Raw genomic sequence first — 20,671 nt, forward strand, 5'->3', positions numbered from 1 at the left:
CATTGTGCTGCTTCAGCAATGCTTCAGTTCATGGGGGTAAAGTAATGTCTGCTATTTGAATTGGAGAGAAAAACGAGTGCGACATGACCCAAAATGACAGACAACATTCTTTCTTGAGCTGTGCAGTGCTTTTGGGAACCAGTGAAAACAAACTGTGCAATATATTAAAAACGAATGCTCATGGAGATACTGCAAGGCTTCAGAGATTTTTCAGTTAGCAGGAAGAAGTACCACCTGCCATTTTAAGTCGGACCTCATTGCTGGTTGGCCGTCTGCCATATTGAGTACTGCAGGCACCTTGTTCGTAACTAGGGGTTGTTTGTAAGCTGGAGGGTCACAACCTGGAGACTTTCTGTAGTGTGGATCCATTTCCACTTAAGCAGCTCAGAAACTATCCATAAGCATGATTAAATCTGTTGATTTATATTTATTCAGTAATTTTTTAAAATTGCTATGTTAGTAAAAAGGCCAAAAAAGCCTTTTCCTCATATTCAACCATGTCTTTAAAACCAGCAAGGCATAGAAAAACCAGCACAATTCAAATTAAAATATTAAATATTTTGCCACTTTCCAACACAAATTTCTAAAATATAGTAAATTTGAAGTATGTTTGGCATCTGAAAACTTAACACATTATTCTAAAAATACAGATAAATATCTTCTTTTGTTTTATAAATTTAAGTTCAGCTAGTGAAGCTGAAACAGAAAATCCTGAATTGCAACAGCCACTTTCTACAGTCCGTCCAGAAGAGATTCCTCCTGTTCCAGAAAACAGATTTCTGATGAGGAAAAGTCCTCCCAAAGTAGATGAAAAAGAAAAAGAGACAAAGAACAGAGAAAAAGAAAGAGAAAGGTAAGGTTTTTTAAAAAAATATTTACCAATACAATAGTATATTAAAATACTAAGATCTATGTGTAAACATTAAGATCACAAACTAGTGGAAACAATGTATAATATAAAGTAGAATAATATAGTAGAAAAATTATGACCTTAGAATTAGAATTCTTTATTGGCCAAGCAAGTGTGATTAGACACGCAAGGAATTTGTCATTTCTGTGCATAAGGTATCAATGTACATACAATAATCTTGATAGATCATAGTCATTGTAAAAATACATTCATCATAAAATATTAGATACAACACTTAGTGATAGTCATGGATACTAAATAAGCAATCAAAATAAGTCATACTAGGATACTAAGGTAACAATATAAATTGTAAGATACAAGCAACAAAGTTATAGCCATAAGAAGATAAGGAGATAGGTAATAAGGAAGATGAGATTAATAATGGTATGACTGCCTTTCTAGATAGTTTGACAATGTTGTGGGAATTAGTTGTTTAGAAGAGTGATGGCATGGGGGGCGGGGACTGTCCTTGGGTCTAGATATTTTGACGTGCAGTGCCCTATAGCGTTGTTTTAGGGTAGAAGTTGAAACAGTTTATGTCCAGGATGCGAGGGGTCTGTAGATGTTTTCCCAGCCCTCTTTCTGGCTTGTGCAATATATAGGGTCTCAGTGGAAGGCAGATTGTTGTTTCTGCAGTTCTAATTATCCTTGAAGTCTGTGTCTTGATTGGTTGCAGTTTGAAACCAGATAGTTATAGAGGTGCAGATGACAGACTCAATAATTCCTCTGTAGAACTGTATCAGCAGCTCCTTGGGCAGCCTGAGCTTTCTGTGTTAGCAGAGGAAGAACATTCTTTGCTGTGCTTTTTTGATGACATATTTGATGTTAGATGTCCATTTTAAGTCTTGAGATATAGAATCTAGAAACTTAATTTAACTAGTTCAATTTATATGCCACCTTTCTCCGAAGACTCAGGGTGGCTTGAAGGTCTCTACTGTTGCTACTGTGTTGTCTAATATTGTGAATGGTGGTAGTGTAGGAGGGCTTCTCCTAAAATCTACTATCATTTCTACAGTTTTGAGTATGTTCAGTTCAAGACTGTTCTGGCCACACCACAAGGTTAGTTGTTCAACCTCCCATCTGTATGCAGATTTGTCGTTGTCTTGAATGAGATCAATCACTGTTGTATCATCTGCAAACTTCAGTAGTTTAACAGATGGATTGTTTGAGATGCAGTCATTGGTATATAGAGAGAAAAGAAGTGGAGAGAGCACATAGCCCTGCGGGGGCCCTATGCTAATTGTACAGATATCTGATGTGATTCTGCCTAACTTCACCTGCTGCTTCCTGTTTGTTAGAAAGCTTATGATCCACTTACAAGTGTGGTCAGGTATGGCTAATTGATTTAGTTTAGCTAGAAGAATATCCGGAATGGTTGAATTGAATGCCATGCTGAAGTCTACAAAAAGACTCTTGCATAGGTATTTGGAGATTCAATATGTTGTAAGATGTAGTGGAGAGCCATATTGACAGTATCATCTGCTGATTTATTTGTTCGGTAGGCAAATTGCAAGAGATCTAACAGCGGATCCGTGATGGTTTTCAGGTAGACCAGCACTAGCCTTCTTTGGCACTGGGATGATAGTAGAACATTTGAAGCAAGAAGGAACATAGCACATCTCTAGTGATTTATTGAAGATGGGGGCCAATTGGTCAGCACAAGCTTTCAAGCAAGAAGGCGTTATCTTTTCTGGGCTTGATGCTTTTCTGTGTTTTTGTTTGTGAAATAGACCATGCACATAGTTTTCTGTAATCACCAGAGATGGGGGCCCCTAAGGGATGGGGTCAGTTATAGGAGGCTTGGCTGTTAGTGTATCTGATATGGAGATGGTGTAGATAGTTGACAATGGTTTCCTCTCAAACCTACAATAAAACACATTTAGGTAATCAATTATGGTAAGTCAATTTCCTTCTGCATGGGAAGGAGATTTGCTGTAACCAGTGATATTCTTCCAGAAGGCTGCGGAGTGGGTCAGGAGTGGGAGATGATCCAGTTGGTCTGGCCAGTCACTGAATCGAATTGCTTTGGCCACGCCTCCTCGTGCCTCCGTCGCCTCCAGTTTTATTCGACTCAGTGATCTGACCAGACGGTTTCTTACTGAGTTCCTCACTCCTGACTATTGATCAGGGTTTATTCTCCTCGCTTCTACCTACTCTTCAATCTTCTATCAAGCTTGTGCGAGCTGGCCACTTCAGTCTAAGGCTGAAAACACCGCCGCCGCGCCCGCCCTACAGCTGATCGGCGCTAGTGCTCTTGGCGCTTCGCCACCTACGAAATAAGCGCCGGCCGCTATTTTAACCTCCAGCCCCAGGATCGCTGGATCTGCTTCTCGCCAGGGCTGCTGACTGCGAAGTTGCCTCGTCAGCGGCCGCTATTGCAGAGCTTCAACAACGGTGGTGGCCATTTTTAACCGGCCATTTTGAACGGCGCTCCTCTGAGGTGTTGGCGCGAAGACTGTGGCAAGTCTATCCCCAACTGATCGCCGCTGGTATTGTCTCAGGGTTATTCCTTGAGTGGCAGGTGGCCCCTTACGGCAGAAGTAATTGGGTGGCTAATTGTGGCAGTTAAAGTGGACACCTTGGATCGGCCGTTAGACACCATTATGAGCGCAATCCTCGAAGGCAGCAATTTTGTTGCATCTTGGGGGCCATATTAATTGCACTCCTCCACGTCGGGTGGCCATTTTAGCCACAAAAAAAAAAAAAAAAAAAGAAGAAGAAGAAGAGAAGCCTTGGCTACTGATTTCTCAGCAGGTCACTTCCAGCTCTGCAACACAGCATTCCGCTGTTATTTCACACCCCTCATTGGCCGCATCTGGTGCTGGCATGCTCCAGATTTCTGTGAAAGCCGCCCTATCTTCAGTTAGGTGTGCAGGCACTTGATCGTCTTACTATGGCTGAATGGTCTTCTGATAACAGGGCCGAGACTGGCCACAAGGCCTCCTCTAAGTCTGCTTCAGGCAGAAGGTCTCATCAACACCAGGACGAGATCAAAGATCTTCAATGACGCCAAAAGGTGCTGGAAGGACAATATTTACAGAACGAGACGGAGAGGGCTGACCTTGGGGTCACTGCTGGTACGGCCCAGCCTGGCCTGGTTCCTGTGACCAGACTGCCGAGGCTGACCTTGACCTCTCCAGAGTGTTATTCCCTGAGAGAGCTGACCAACAAGGTACTAGTTCTCCCCATTCAAAGGACCAACAAAAAGGGGATTCCTTTGATTGTGCAATTACACCGCAGGATCCCCCACCTGCACAGAATCCTGACCAACTGAACCTGCAGGATCTGCCTGAAGCGGTCCAACACTTAATTGCCAGAGCTATCTCGCATGGCATCGCAACGGGCATACAGGAACACCGTTCAGCATTTGTAGTATCGGAAAACCTTCATTCTCGGCGTACCCGAGTTTCGCCTTCCGCTAGCCTCACTGGTTCTCCTGAACGGTCTCCAACGAGATCTAGAGGCAGTGCTGACCTCGGCTTAAGAGGACGAACCGATGAGAGACACCAACCTCTCAGATGACGAAGGTGCTCCTCCGGATGTTCCGGCCTTTACAGGATTATTTCCTCAAGGGCTCTTCAAGCCACTATTGCACAAGGCGAAAGTCACTTCGGACCTTTTGGATCCTACTACTACTACTTCTGCCTCAACTTCGACCGGTCATGGTATTTTTTTGGAACCAGTTGCCGAACAACTTTTTGTTCCAGCACCCAAATTATTCACAGATGTTGTCCTCAAACAATGGTCCAACCCGGCATCTCTTCCGACACCCAGCAGTACGTAATTATAACATGGAACCAATGCTAGCTTCCATTCTACAGGTACCTTCCATGGATGGCCCTGTGGCTGCCCTTTCTTCCCCTTCCCCTATATCTCAGGGGACACCTCTGAGGGCCTTAAGCCTGAGGACAGGAAATTTGACCTGTCCTTCAAAAAGACACACCAGGCTTCTGCTTGGGCGATACAAGCCGCTACTGCAGCTTCTTTCTTCACATGCTCGTCCCTATTATGGCTCCAACAGCTGCAATCTCGTTTACCTGCCCAGGAGGTGCGGGTCCACCAGGACCTCAACAAAATCATTGCAGCCACCCAGTTTGCATCCGATGCCATGCTCAATGCAGCTAAGTACGCCTCTCGGGCGCTGGCATCATCAGTCACCTCGCGACGCCTATTGTGACTGCGCCAATGGTCAGCCGATCTAAAAGCCAAATGGCAACTCGCTTCTGCCCCGTACTCGGGGTTCAAGTTGTTTGGTGACTCTCTCGAACCTTTATTGGTCGAGGATAAGGATAGGAAGAAAGTTTTGCCTTCCGCGACTAGACGGGCGGATCGCCGGGCGACCCCCTACTACCATAGGCAGCCTTCCCGCTTTTTTCCCCAGGATAACACCAGCCAACGTCCATATTCTCAGGGCTCCTTTCGCCAACCAGACGGGTTCCTTTTGGGACAAGCCGAAGTCATACGGCCCTTCCAAGCAGTCATTTCGTGGAACTGGCAAACGCCAGTTCCATCGTCAGAAATGACTCCCTTCTCAATGCACTCATAGGAGGCAGGTTGAGCCTCTTTGTCAACAGGTTGGTTCACATCACGATGGACCAATGGGTCCTTCACACCATTGAATTCGGACTTCCATTGGAATTCCTTTCCAGCCCCACGAACCACTTTGTACCATGCCCTGTCTCCAATTCATTTCGCAAGCGCAGACTCATGGAGCTTGCCATACAGCATCTTTTAGACATCAAGGCTGTGGAGGAGGTCCCTCCAGACCAATGGAGACAGGGATTTTATTCAATCCTTTTTGTGGTACCGAAACGCTCTGGGGGCTGGAGAGCGATACTCAACTTAAAATCGTTGAATACCCACCTCGTCTACAGAAGGTTCAAAATGAACACTCTAAAGTCCATCCTGGAGGGGATCAGGCCCAGAGACTTTCTAGCCTCCATCGACCTCTCCGAGGCCTACCTACACATCCCTATATCGCCGGCCCACCGGCGCTACCTAAGGTTCAGCTACGCAGAGTGACATCTTCAATATCGTGCCCTCCCATTCGGCCTGGCATTGGCCCCGCGCAGCTTCACGAAGGTTTTAGCAGCTCTAGTGGCACATTTACGGTCCGTCTCGGTACAGCTTCAAGCCTACCTGGACGATATATTAGTTCAGGCTTCCACCCTTCCACGGGCGCAAGCCGATCTCCAACTAACCTTACAAGTCCTACAAGAACACGGGTTCTTAGTCAACCTACCCAAGAGTCAACTAGAACCCTGAACCCGCTTAACTCATCTCGGGGCAATAATCGACACCCGAGCCGGATAGGTGTTCCTCTCTCATGAGAGGAGAGACAATCTCAGACTTCTCATCCGTCAAATCCTCCTGGAACCGACGGTGTCCAAACTCACCCTCTTGACACTGTTAGGGAAACTGGCATCCTGCATAAACATCGTGCCTTGGGCCCGTCTTCATGCGCGCAGTCTCCAATGGTTTCTGCTACTGCACCAACGTACCAGGACTGTTGCCTCCCAAACCAAGGTCATTGCATTGGTGGCTCTCCCCAGCCCTGGACAAGGGTTGCCTATTCATAGACAGTCCACCGATCGTCATTACGACGGATGCCAGTCTACATGGATGGCGAGCACATTTGGGAGGGCAGGTTGCTCAGGGTCATTGGTCGCCACGGGAGTCACAGTCCAACATCAACCTGCTAGAACTCCGTGCGATTTGCCTGGCCCTTCTGTCCTTCCAAAAGACAATTCAGGGACAACGACTCTTAATACTCACCGACAACGTAGCGGTGAAAGCCCACGTAAACCGCCAGGAAGGGACAAGGTCCAAGACATTGATGCAGGAAGCTCTCAAGCTTGGGAAGTGGGCAGAGGCTCACCTCATCTCCATACAGGCGGATCACATCACCGGCAAGGACAACATCCAGGCGGACTTCCTCAGTTGGACCATGGTGAAACCGTCAGAGTGGTGTCTCCACCCCGATCTCTTCAAAGACATTTGTCGCCAATTCGGACAGCCTCAAATGGGTCTGTTCGCTTCATCGGTGAATGCTTATCTTCCACGCTTTATCACTCATTACCCATCTCCGGGAGCGGAGGACACGGATGCTCTCCGTTGTCCCTGGCCATCGGGGCTCCTTTATGCCTTCTCGCCCCTGGCGTTAATACCACGAGTGATCCGCAAGATAATTACGGAGAAAGCGGAAGTCGTTCTCGTCGCCCCTCATTGGCCAAGGAGGCCTTGGCTCTCGGACCTAGTGGCCCTATCCATAGCACCTCCTTGGTGGTTCCCTCCAGAGAGGGTGTCTCTCAGCCAGGGGGCGGTCAACCACCCGGAGCCCCAGTGGCTCAATCTGACTGCCTGGCTCTTGAGGGGCTCCTCCTGAGGGAGGCGCTCTACTCCGAGGACATCATCTGCATCATGCAGGCGGACAGAAAGCAGTCGACCATCAGACTCTACAACATCACCTGGAAGGTATTTATCTCTTGGTGTTCTGCGCGTGAGATTAATCCCCTTTCAGCTTCTGTCCCGCAGGTTCTGGAGTTCCTCCATGATGGTTCCCGTAAAGGACTGGCGCTCAACACCCTCAAACGCCATGTTGCCGCACTCTCCACGGTGCTGTCACCCAGAGATGGAGCCCCACTGTCCCGTCATCCATCCATTCACAGGTTTTTACGGGGGTCCAGAATCTTCGTCCTACCACCGGTTTCCGACATGGGACTTGCCGCAGGTACTAAAGGCCCTTACAGAACCTCCATTCGAGCCTTTACATACTGCGAGCCTCTGGTTCCTTTCTCTCAAGGTTGCCTTCTTGGTGGCCATTACTTCGGCCCGCTGCATCTCAGAACTGGCAGCCCTCTCCATTCCGCCTGACCTTTGTATCATACACACAGACAGAGTTGTCCTCCGCTTGGACCCGTCATTTGTTCCAAAAATTAACTCCCGATTTCACCGGGAATAGGAGGTCATTCTTCCCAATTTCTGTCCCAGGCCAGCCCACCATTGGAGTTCAAATGGCGCACTCTGGATGTCCGCAGAGCTATTAAGATCTACATCTTGCGGACGGCCCCTGCCAGACGCACCGAGGCTCTATTCGTATCATTCCAACCTGCCTCATTGGGCTCTAAAGTATCCTTGCCCACCATTGGCCGCTGGATCCGGGCTTGTATTGCCCGGGCATATGAAGCACAGTCTATTCCCCCTCCGCGACGTATCACTGCTCATTCAACTTGCAGTGCAGCTACCACCGCTGCTTGGGCCATGCAAGCCTCCCTCGAAGAAATCTGCCGGGCAGCTACCTGGACTACTCCTGTCCTGTTTATTAAGCACTACCGTCTGGATGTCTTCGCTTCTGCGGAGGCCGCTTTCGGCAGGAGGGTCCTCCAACAGGTACACCTGGCCTCGAGGCCTCCTAGTTCGCAGGCTTCCCACCCGTAGGGCTGACGAGCTTGGGTATGTCCCACTCCTGACCCACTCCGCAGCCTTCTGGGAGAAGAGGCATTGGACTTACCGTGAACGCCGTTTCTCCAGGGGCTGCAGAGTGGGTCAGCCCCTCCTGCCTGTGACTCCTTTCATGACTTCTTGCTAACTATTGGCAGAGGATGTCTTTTAGATCTGGATTCGTCGAACAAAACTGGAGGCGACGGAGGCACAAGGAGGTGTGGCCAAAGCAATTCGACTCAGTGACTGGCCAGACCAACTGGATCATCTCCCACTCCTGACCCACTCTGCAGCCCCCGGAGAAACAGCGTTCATGGTAAGTCCAACGCCTCTTATCAGGTAGATAAATGGTTATGGAAACCATTCTGAACTAATCTATTAATTTATAACCATGAATGCCAATAATAAGGGCAGCAGTATTCAGTTATTTGGTATAGAGTATCTCTCACCATTTGTTCTTGTCACAATAGTAACAGATCAACACTTGTACACCTAACAACTAGAGAAAGTTGTCCCTCGCTTTTCTCCTTTATTTATTAAAGTGGCTGTATCCTCTTAGTATGCTTAGCATAAAATCAGGGTTAACAAAAGTAGAACAGTAATTCTGATCACTTAATACAGTGCTTATATTCTGATATATACCACAATATTTGGATTGTTAATTCTGGAGAGATGAGACTGCAGACACCTACTCCACAGCTCATTCTTAGCACACCCACACCCCACTGGGCTGTTCAGTTGAGCAATTTTGTTAGTTTAGCTTGCTAGTTGTCACCTACCACCTACCTACCATACACGCTAGTGTATGGTAGACTGATTAGCCATTTCATGTTAACAGACCCCCACTAAATCTGGCAGCAACCAGGGTTATTGTTCTTATTGAAGAATGGGACGAATGACCTTTGACTCACAGGACAAGGAAATGCCTAATGCAATACACAGAATATTGCATTTGCCCACCCCACCCAAAGCAATGCAATTACCAAAATATCAAGCCAGATCAAACAGAATAGAGCAATATAACTCTAAATGGAAAACCAGCAATTTGTTTAAATTTTACATATGCTAATCTTCTAGGATAAACCACAATTAAAAAATAAGCTATATAAAAATATTTGGTCCTTAGAGAGTTTGCAGTGAGATGCAGAGTTTTACTTCATACTAAAAATCAGCTCACTTTAACTAAGACTATATCTTAACTGGGGTTAATAAACAACAATATATTAACTGGGTTAAACTTAACCTTTGGGGAAAGTAAAGTTTAATATGTGTTTGAGACTGACATAGTAACCCCAGAGTTGTGATCTGTGTAAACCGTATGTTAACTTGTATTCCTGCATATAGACAACGATTCAAAATAATTATAAGTCTGTTCTGGTGATCAGACTTTTGTTTCTTTTGGAAATCTTTGAGGTACTTTTCTCAGAACAAATATGTGTATAGTTTAAAAAATAAAACAATAATTTCCCCAAAACCCATTAAAAATACACATTAAAGCAACATAAAACTGCTAAAATAGCTTTTAAATCCTTAATTAAATAATTACTAACACAGATTTTAGCATCATTACCATACTTAAAAGTTAGCAGATTGCTTTCAGTAAGATTTATTTACTGGTAAGTTGATAAACATTCTACAAGGGAGGAACAAACAATATTTTTATTATTTAAATATATATTAACTATTTTCAGTTAATTTTGCATATGCATGATGTTTCACAGTCATCTTTATGTAAGGTAAGAAAAGTGCCTTGTTATATCTTATTGTTATTTGTATTTTCTTTGTTGATTGCATTTTAGTTGGTATTGCTGGACTAAGGCTCTTACAATTTACTATTGTTACTACTATTACTCCTCACCAGTCTATATGAATTCTTTTTTATGAAGAAAATGTTTAGCATAGTGTTGGCAGCTTGTGAGCTTCAGAAGTACATGATTGTAGAAGAAACTGATAAATCATAGTTAAATAGCAGGGTTTTTTTTTTCTTTTCTTGATTTCTAGCAATCCATCAAATTGTCAAACATCATATCAGAGAAGACTGTTGGTGACAAGATCTGGACGAAAAATAAAAGGAAGGGGACCAAGGGTATGCTTGCTTTTTACAGTTTGATTTCTTTGATGTTTGGCTTCTAATAAACCATGATTTAGTTGTGTGATATATGTCAGTCTGTCTGTCTGTTTGTTTGTTTATCTATCCATCCCAAGGCTAGTAGACTTAGCAAACAAAATGCAGCATTTTGCATTTATGTATTATGCTAAGTTTGGATATCAAGCCATACTGAAAGCAATACAGGTAGTCCTCGATTTATAACAGTGACCGTTCAAAGTTACAACGACACTGAAAAAAAATGAGTTATGACTGCTTTTCATATTTACAACCATTGCACATTGCACATTGCCAAAAACTGAATTTTGATCACATGACCATGTGGATGTTCCACATGGTCATGTGATCAAAATTCAGTTTTTGGCAACTGACAAATGTATGATGGTTGCAATGTCCCGGGGTCCTGTGATCCCCTTTTGCTACTTTCCGACAAGCAAAATCAATGGGGAAGCCAGATTCACTTAGCAACAGTGTTACTAACTTAACAACTGCAATGATTACTTTAACAGATTTGGCAAGAAAGGTCGTAAAATGGGACAAAACTCGCTTAACAAATGTCTCATTTAGCAACAGAAATGTTGGGCTCAGTTGTGGCCATTAATTGAGGTCTGCCTGTATGTGTTTGCAGGTTGGTTAGCATATAGTGATTTGTACAGCAACCTGAAATTGTGTCAAAATATTGACCTTAAATTGGGACGCATGTTTTATTAGTCTCCCCATGAGGGTTCCTTTACCATCAAGTATGCACATGTTTTATTGCTAAATTGTTCTATTCTCCAATAATGGACTGCCTTCTGCCAAGGCTGTTAGGTAGTGCCATTAGGGGACTCCCTCAAACACATCAGTGTTCACTAGCTTTGTGGGACAAAGATTTGCTAAGGAAAAGTTCCTGACTCTCTCATAATCCTTATTCCGAAGGAACCCAATTTTTAAAGTCTTTTATTTCTGTTTCAAGGATCAAATGTTTAGAACTGAGGTCAAAGTATGGCATAGCTCTAGTAAAAATAATTTTAAAATTAAACAGTAAACTTAATAATTGGCTTCTTTCAAATGAGAATTATAAAAACATAATATATCAAAAAGAAGATAATATAATTTGTTAAATAACAGATTTGATAGATTCTGCATACCAGAATTCATTATGCAGTAACACCTAAGAAATTAATTCCTTTTGTTGTTAGATGCAAAAGTTATTATAGCAAGACACTGAAAAACCGAAGACAGGTATTTAAAAGTGAGAAATCACTTTGACTGAAAAATTAATACAGCAGTAAAAGTTAAGGATTCTGTTAATTAAAGACTGCTTACACTAATTGATTTCTATTTAGTTATATAAATAAAGTTTAGCAATAGATTAGCTCCATTTGTACAAATGTGGATTTGGAAAGTATTTAGTATGGATGTTTAAAATTTTGTATCTCCCCTTATTTTTTAAAATACATTTTTGTATTCTCCTGGACAATGCATTTTTTCTTTTTATATTTTTGTTATTGTTATATTGCTGTGTTATTTTCAGTGAGCATTGAATTTCATGGGTTTAAAAATTCAGCTGCACCATGAATAATTTTATTGTATGAATATTTATATAATAAAACCACAATTCCTCAGGTGCAACTGATAAAATTTTACATCAGATGTCATCTTCACCAAGAAAGTTTATTTTTTTCCATGGCAGTTTGGACATTTGATGTCATTTATATTATTTGCATAAGCATTAATTGACATTTCCTGTATCAGTTGTGTTAATTTATCTCACTTGAACATTGAATCAACTAACAATTCTTATGCCCAAATGGTCCATTAGATGGAGGTTTTATTATGTTTTTAAATATGTAATTTGCAATCAAACATATGACAGTTGCTGTACAAATTAGGATCCACATCTTGTTTTAGCTAATTTTTCCTTCTGTATTCAAAGCGGTACCGGACACCTTCAAGATCCAGGTCGAGGGATCGCTTTAGACGCAGTGAGACTCCTCCACACTGGAGACAGGAAATGCAGAGAGCTCAAAGAATGAGAGTATCAAGTGGAGAAAGATGGATAAAAGGAGACAAGTAAGATGCACTCAAAGTGGTAGCCTTTTCTGTACTATTTATTTATTTATTAGATTTTTAACTCACTTTATAAGTAACTCAGTAGTCAGTGCAGCAATGAAACTCCTGTAAGAAGTGATTTATTTTTCCATTTCCTATTTTGCTCATATAGTATCTTGTAGAAGAAAAGGGTGGGGGGACTAATAATCTGCTTAAATGCAAATTAAAACTAGTATACAGGAGTTGAAAGAAGCAAGTACGTGTGCTTTCTTTCTCCACTCGTAGGAAATTCTTCCACAAAATTTTTTAGACACCTCCTCATTCTGTGATGTCACATTTGACTCATACAGCAGAGTTCTGCAGTAGTATGTTGTGTTTTTGATTTAGAGATATTTCTTTCTATCATATGTTAAATATACCTGCATCTGCATGCAGTTTGTAATGTAAATTCAGATAATGATGTGGGATTATTTCACTAGCTTTATGTTCAAGTTTGTTTGTTTGTTTGTCTTGAAGGAGTGAAATGAATGAAAACAAGAAGGATGCTGCAAATCAAAAAAGTCCAGGGAGAGGAAAAGAAAGAAAAATATCTGACCACAGAGAGGGTTCTGAAAGTCCAGATAGAAGAGGAGAAAAAGAAACACAGCCCAAAGATCCCAAATCTGACAGTAAAGACAGAGGGACAAAGAGGAATTCTGAGAAAGAAGATAAGGACAAACATAACAAAAGTAAAGCCAAAAAAAAGGATAGATCCAAAAGCCAGAGCAAAAGCAAAGAGGTATCAAAAAGTAAAGAAAGAGACTCAAAATACAGTAAACATGAAGATAAAAAAATGCGATCGAGAAGCAGAGAAAAAGAGAAAGAAAAATATAATGACTTTCATGGCAGAGAACGGAGCAGAAGCAAGGAGAAGAATAAAAGAGGAAGATCTAGAAGTAATAGCCAGAATCATACCAAAAGTAAAGAGAGGGGAAAACATGAACACTCAAAAAGCAGGGAACGCGAACAGCCTAAAAATAAACATAGTTCCAATAATAAGGCCAGAGAGCGAAGCAGAAGTGTGGACAGAGGCAAGCGAGCCAGGTCCAGAAGTAAAGAACGAGACCGCAGCAGAAGTAAAGATTATTCCAAACACAGAGATAAAGAAGTGAAAAGAAAAGTAAGATCAAGGAGTAGAGAGAGAAGAGGCACACCAGAGAGGTCCAGAGAGAAAGACCATAAAAGGCGGAAGGAATCCCATAGCTCTGAGAGGGAAGAAAGTCGAAGTAAAGACAGGCATCGGGATCAAGAGTACAAAAGTTCTCGCAGAAAGGAAGATTCTGGGAAAAAGATGCGTTCAAAAAGCCATGACAGCAGTAGCTCTGAGACGAATAAAAGCAAAAAGTCCAGTAGAAATCAAGATAGAAGTCCTGACTCAAAGAAAAGAAGAAGCAGCAAGGACAGAGAATCAAAAAGATCATACTCACGGAGGAGTAAAGAAAAGGAAAGGGACAGATCTCGTTCTTCCAGAGAAAAAGAGATCAACCAAAAATCAAAATATCAGGAGAGAGAGCGTGCCCATGGCAAAGATAAAAAATCCGATCATGAATCAAGTGCTGGAACTGATGAAGATAGGCATGGATGAGTTTATGAACGTATTGTTTCCACTCTGCTTCTAGGTTCTAGAGACATGTTGGGGAACATTTTTTTTTTAATGTGGACTTCAGTTTGGTTTTTTGATAATCCACAATCTGGATCATTTGTACTGCTAAAGTTTTAATAAACTTGAAATGGAAAAACAAGTTTTATGTGTAATACGGTGTGCTGTGTTTTAATATTTCATAGTTTATGTATCCTATTTCTATGTTACCTGATGAAAGCATACTGTATGTTTAATTTTAATTTAGAAGCACACTGCAAATTGGTTGGTTGGTCTGAAATTACAAACATCTTTGAATCAAATTCTTCTTACTTAGATAACATGTTAATATTAAATTATATTAACATTTCAGAACTATAATTAATAAACAAAACCAGCATATATAAAAACAGAACATTCAAGTGTAGGAGAATGAATGTTCTCCAGTTTGAATATGTTACTCAAGATTGTTACATTGCTGTTATATTTCATTGTTGTCCCTTTCAGGAAAAGGTTAATCACTTTGATCTTTGGAACAGTTATTTGTTCTAAGTGAAATACTTTCCATAAAGCAATTATTTCAGAAATAATTGATTTTATATGATCCTGATAATAATGAATTTATAGAAAAGTGATGCTTAACTGTGAGAGTGCATTTTATATGCTGTCTATCTTTTCCTCATTAAATTTGAAGTTTGTTTGAAGGAGAAAATTTCTTTCAGAAAGAAATAAAATCTGGCTTCACTGAATTTATAAGGAAGAAATCTGTTTCATAATTTTGTAATCCTTCCTGAGTGTTAGCTATTGTAAGATACCACATTTTTCTATCAACATAAATTCCCTTTGGAAAACTATTACAGATTGGGGTGCTTTCTGGAGCAACATGCAGAATCACATAGAAAATTGTGCTGCTTAAGAGAATTGACAAAAATTGAATCTTTACCTGAGTGGAAGTCCTTTTTGATAGGAAAAAGGAACCATTAGGTGCATCCCAGGACACCCTAATATAAATTTAAAATATGTATAATGTAGCTCACATTTCTGTTGTTGGATGAGAAATAAGTAAGGTAGTGTATGCTAATTTTGCTTTCTAAAGCTTCCTAACAGATAAGAAAAAGTGCCACGAAGAGTAAAGAAGAAATGACAAAAGTTAGATATATTCATCAGATTTCAACACCTATGAGAATAAAACACTGTATGCCTTTTCTTTGTTTATAATAGATGTGCTGCATTCCCTTACCAGTACTGCAGATTTCAGTTTGTTCCCTTACCTTGCAAACTTCTTTAGTGATGAGAAGACAAATAAGAATAAGTTCTATGTTAATTCAGATGTACATAAATATAAGTTTTGGGAAAGTATAATAAGATAGTTGAATTTGTTAATTTTTTTATATGTATATGGACAAAAAAAAAACTAAGCGGTCAAGACGTTTTTCCTGTGATTTTTTCAGGAAAAATTGTCTGAGCAAGGACTTAGGACTGTTCTCATTTGGGACCAGTATTCGGCTTCATTGTAGGAAATGCGGTTCTGATCTAGCATGGGTTGCTTGCTATACCTGTGTCACGCTCATGCTGGATTGGAAGCACCTTTCCTGCTGCAGGTTAAAATACTGTTCACCTCTTTGTTTTTACCAAATGCAACAGCAGTGTATGTGTCTACTATTAAATAGTAGTATTTGTTTACTACACAATACATCTGTACCCTTTTTTTTTTCTTAGATCTCTCTTTGTCAGAAGTAGGAATTGGGGTTTTTTCCCTTCCTAATGGAAAAAAAAATTTTTTACACGTATCTTCTGTCATCAATCGGACCTTCCATAGGTCTCTTACAGGGCCATATTTACAAATTGCAGAATACGTAGTATAGTGTTAATCATGGCCTATATTAATATCATCAAGCACAGTTAGATAATGTAAACCTGGAAAAGAATTTCCATGGTATTTAAAGACTGAATATTTAAACTAAGATGTTAACCTGGTTTAAAACTTGAGTTTTACTCAAGTAGTTGCTATCTCAACTACTGCAATAATATTAAATACAAGACTAGATATTTTACTGTTTCAGTTGAGTTTTCTTATTACAAAAGTTGAAAGAATTAGTTTACTTGCCCAATAAAGAAGTGGACAAGAGACAATCGTAGAAAATTATTTTGAGCTGAAATGCCATGTAATCAATCAGATTATTCCTGTTAAATGTATAAAGGTCCTATCAGATACATAATGATAACCTCTGTAGAGTAAAAATGTTCCTAATTGTTGTTTCAATAATCTTTTAGAGGAATTTAACTAGAGGAAAATACTGTTAATATTTACCATGTTCTTCCTTGTAGAAACCAAAATATTTAGGTTTTAAAGTGTTGTTGCGTGGTTAATTTGTTTTCTGTGATGAGATACAAAAACAGTTGCTAATTTTCATGAAAGGCCAATTAGTTTGAAGTGATTGTTCCACAACTAAATTCCTTCATACAAAGGTCAAAAAGATACAATTAACATGCTATTAGGGGTAATTTTAAAAATCTTTTTTAAAAATTAAACCAGATTTGTAGATGAGATTTGTCACCAAAATCTTTTGGAAGCATACAGTAGCAGACACTTCCATACTGCTGACTAGAAATTATTATGTGGCTATTTGGTCATTAGAAGTTAAGCTCTACTTAAGGGGAAGAGTGTTACCTGTTTCAGAAGCAACAGGTCTGTAATCAAAATAGCAAGATGAACACTTGGCTTTTTTACCGTAAAAGCACTCGTCATATGCATGACATTTCCAGATAACATTTCCTGGGTCTTCAACTTATTTTAAATTTATAGTCAAATTTGTGTAGAACTTCATGCAGGTGCCCAATACCTATGATAGAATAAAATTTAATCTGGTTTTATATCTGTATTTCTTTCTTGTATTTGAAAGGCCATAATTTATAATTTAACAAGGAGTCACTGCTAAGTATAATGACTGATCCAAAATTTGGATTGGGACACCCTTATGGCATTATTAGCAAGATTGATAATCATTTAAATTCTTTAAATTTGGCGGTTGTTTCTTTGCTGTCCATAAATATAATCCATCCACCTTCCTTCAAAAAATATCATTCTGTATAATCAATGTTTAATGCATTACATCAAGATCCCAACATTCACCTGTATGTACTATAGTGCTTTATAAGAGTGATGATGCAGGCCAAAAACATAGCAAATAAAATGTAACCGAAGAAAGGACATATTTGCTAAATCTTTTGAGATTTAAAAGCCTTTTATCCCATTTCTATATCAATTTGCACATTTTTAAAGTGTACATGAAAACGTACACATTTTTCCTGATTATATATGTATTTTTGTAGTAATTTTGCCTAGTATAAATATTTTTGCAAGCAATTTTACCTAATGTGCATTTTTGGCATTTTCACAAATGCGTATGCATTTTTGTATACTTACTTGATTGTAGAACTGCATTGCAGAATTCAGTGAAGTACACATACAGAAGTAACTGCATCCCTCCTCCCTCCCCACATAATGCTTTAGGAAATCTTAATGCTGGTGGGCATTAAAATGTGAACTAAGGAAATTTCTCTATCATACAATTCTGTCATGCAATAGGAAAGTCCTGAGATTGTTTTTATGATAATGTAGGCATCTGGAATAGCTTTACTAACTCTAATTACAGCATCTTTGACTGTGTGTGTTTGTGTTCATCAGTTTCATCCTAGCTAAGTGTTTCGGTTGCACCATTGTAGCCCCCCCAAAAAACACACACACACACACACACCAGATGGCAGGTGTTCTGGAACCGGTGCTGAGGTCCTGCAACCTAATACAGTCGGCTGTTTCACTGCAGCAGCAATTCACAGGTTCAGGCTCAGAAGTAATTTGATGCTATTTCTTTGTGCAAAAAATCCCAAATCATTTTATAGAATCTTCTCTTGATTATTGAAGCTATTCATATATGTGAAGTGTTTGTGTTACACTAGTGTCATTCACTGTATTTTAAAGTTATGTTGTTACCGATTAAGTGAAATCCTTATGTACCACTGTCATCAACAAATCTTTTCTAGATTGCCCCTTGTCTTAAATTTGCAAGAGTTTGAAGTTTCAAGAAGAAAGTTGAGTTACTTGGCTTTTTAGATAGCAAAGCACAAAAAGAAAAATAAATCCTATTTCCCAAAGCCAGTTTGGTGTTGCTATATATACCAAAGTCAGTCCAGGGGTCAAGATACTTAATCGGTTAACAATTTAGTAGTGTCTTTCCACCAGAGTTGAGGTGCTAGGGTTGTGAATGTGTTGCTGGAGATTCATTTCCATCTTTCACCTTGATAACTACTTACATAACTTCTACTCTGATGGTTTTGGCAATGATCTTAAGAGGTGTCAGATTTCTGTTGCCTGCTATATAGCCAGTGGTCTTGGATTTGGTTGATTTTCAGAGAGATTGATATGAAAGATGACACCAATTGTGATCCATATTCACCCAATCTGACTTTTCATCTAATACTAAAGTTGGGAATTGGGTTCTTCAGCTATCTAGGGCTTATATCAAAAAGTTGCTCTCTACTTTAAACTTAAAAATGATTCCTGACCTTGAAAAACGGGCCTCTGTAATGCTTTAGTTTTATATGGTAAAAGTCTTTTCCGTGTTTTCTACAATTAGATAAATATGGAAAAGTATCAGACCCCAATTTAAGCATGCAGCCCACAGAGAAAGTTAAGGCAAAAACCCTGCTTTTTCTCCCTCGGAAATACAAAGGGTAAGAGTTACATGAGGAAAATGCCATTTCTCCACATCCATTTGTAAAACGGTTTATGGAAGGCCTTTTAAATCTCTACCTGTCTATTCTGAGTGTCCCTTTGGGTTGCTTCCCAAAGATACAGTGAAATTCAATTTTTCCTGTCTGAGATGGAATGTATGCCCCACTTAAGCCACAGGCTTAATGAGAATAATATTCCTGTACATTAGTTTTTATTAGGATGTCTGCATGTTGGTAGAAAAGGGATTGAGTGTTTTAACTGAAGCCATCCAATGATCAGGCTTTACATCTTGAATATGTCTGTGTGTTCAGGCAGATGCTCTCTTCAAATGGGATGAATTCTGTTTCTGGGTAAATCTGCTTTCTGTTTTCCTAGATGCTAGGATTGCACAAAAACCAGAAAGAATATATAGAGGTTACTTGTAGCTCATTCAACAGTTTGCCTAAGCCACATGACCCCATCCCATTGCAGATGTCTTCTTGCTCCGTTAAACTAGAGCCTAATCTTCAACATTCCTCATTGAGAGCTTAAAAGAAAAAAGCTTTCATCCTTGTTATAGAAAAATCCAAATGTAGTTTTGTGAAGGCACTTTTAACATAGATTGCGTTCTTTTTTCTTTTTCGCAGTCACTACATTTTTTTCTTTGAATGAATTTTTTTATTTAGGTAAAATCTTGTAATAAAAACGCTAACAATACAGATGACTGATGGAACAAATACATAATGTTCAGTTATATAAGCAAATAAAGACGCACAGGCAAAAGGCTAATAGAGTGACAATAAGTTTTTTACATAACAAATTTTTTTAAAATTAAGAAAGCCAGTAACACATTTTAGTTGTATGTCATTAAAAAAAACCCTCTTTCAGCAGAAGCAGATAGGTTTTCAAATAATTCATGGAAATATTAGTTGGAAAAGCAGGCAATTTATTATTCGGGGGACTTCTCCAAGTTATTTCTTCGTAGGACAGTAGCAAGATGTGTCCATTGGACCTAGTGCCTGCAGTGTGGGAATTTTAGATTCGCCATTTGTCTCAAAGGGATAAAGGTTTGCAGTCAGTTCTAAAGATACAGAACACGCTGGGGGGAAACTTTAAAATGATTGCAATAACTGATTAAAAATTCGGTTATAGATTTTGCAACATGCAGTGCATGTTTGTAGAAGTTTTGATTATTTTTAATTACATATAGCCCCTTTTGCATATACTTCTGTAAAATTGCAAAGAAGAAATGTATGTTAACTTTGGTGTGTTCACTTAAATGTATTTTTTACTGTGAGTAACTGAACCATGATGAGTTTGTATTTAGTCAACACTACCAAGTGGCAGTCTGCAGGGGTCTATGATCAATTTGTTGAAAGGTTCTTTTTCTGGATAACATAACTCTGTTGGTTTTGCCTGCAGAGTAGAAAATCATGGTTTTGGACAGTTTTATAGTTTGTAATTCTCATCTGGGAAAGATGTGAAAATGTGAATGCTTCATATGGAACATGTAACTTGTATATTAAAAGTATTTTGAGAATCTTAAAGCTGGTTTTATACTCTTTTATCACCATAAATATTTTTGAAGGAGAGATGTGCTTTAGATACTTGCTCATGAAGCAAAATCTATGGTAGCAAAATGCTTGACATTTCTATGCTCATTCTACTTTGTTTTCATACTGCTTACAACTATGCATGTTAGACTTTTGCAGGCCAATTGTCTGTTTAATAAGTAAAAATAAAACTCTGAATTAAATGGGGTTTATTTTATAAGTAGGCATTAATAGGACTATACCATCATTCCTTAAATTGGTCTTCAACTCACTCAACAGAAGGACATTTTCTTGC

The 20,671-nt window shown here is 39.8% G+C and overlaps 1 protein-coding gene across 1 annotated transcript in view; it reads left to right on the forward strand.

The window, feature by feature from the left end:
* The window catches only part of PPIG (peptidylprolyl isomerase G), a 36,079-nt gene extending 21,807 nt beyond the window's left edge, over nt 1-14,272 (forward strand). The window contains exons 10-13 of the mRNA XM_034427035.3: nt 683-853; nt 10,352-10,436; nt 12,376-12,512; nt 13,008-14,272. Of these exons, the coding sequence (XP_034282926.2) occupies nt 683-853; nt 10,352-10,436; nt 12,376-12,512; nt 13,008-14,115 (1,501 nt within the window). The 3' untranslated portion in view covers nt 14,116-14,272. The remainder of the gene's footprint in view (nt 1-682; nt 854-10,351; nt 10,437-12,375; nt 12,513-13,007) is intronic.
* The last annotated feature ends 6,399 nt before the right edge of the window (nt 14,273-20,671 follow it).

Source organism: Pantherophis guttatus, chromosome 1 (genome assembly GCF_059756535.1).
Source record: "Pantherophis guttatus breed Tessera chromosome 1, ASM5975653v1, whole genome shotgun sequence".
In the NCBI taxonomy this organism is placed as follows: Eukaryota; Metazoa; Chordata; class Lepidosauria; order Squamata; family Colubridae; genus Pantherophis; species Pantherophis guttatus.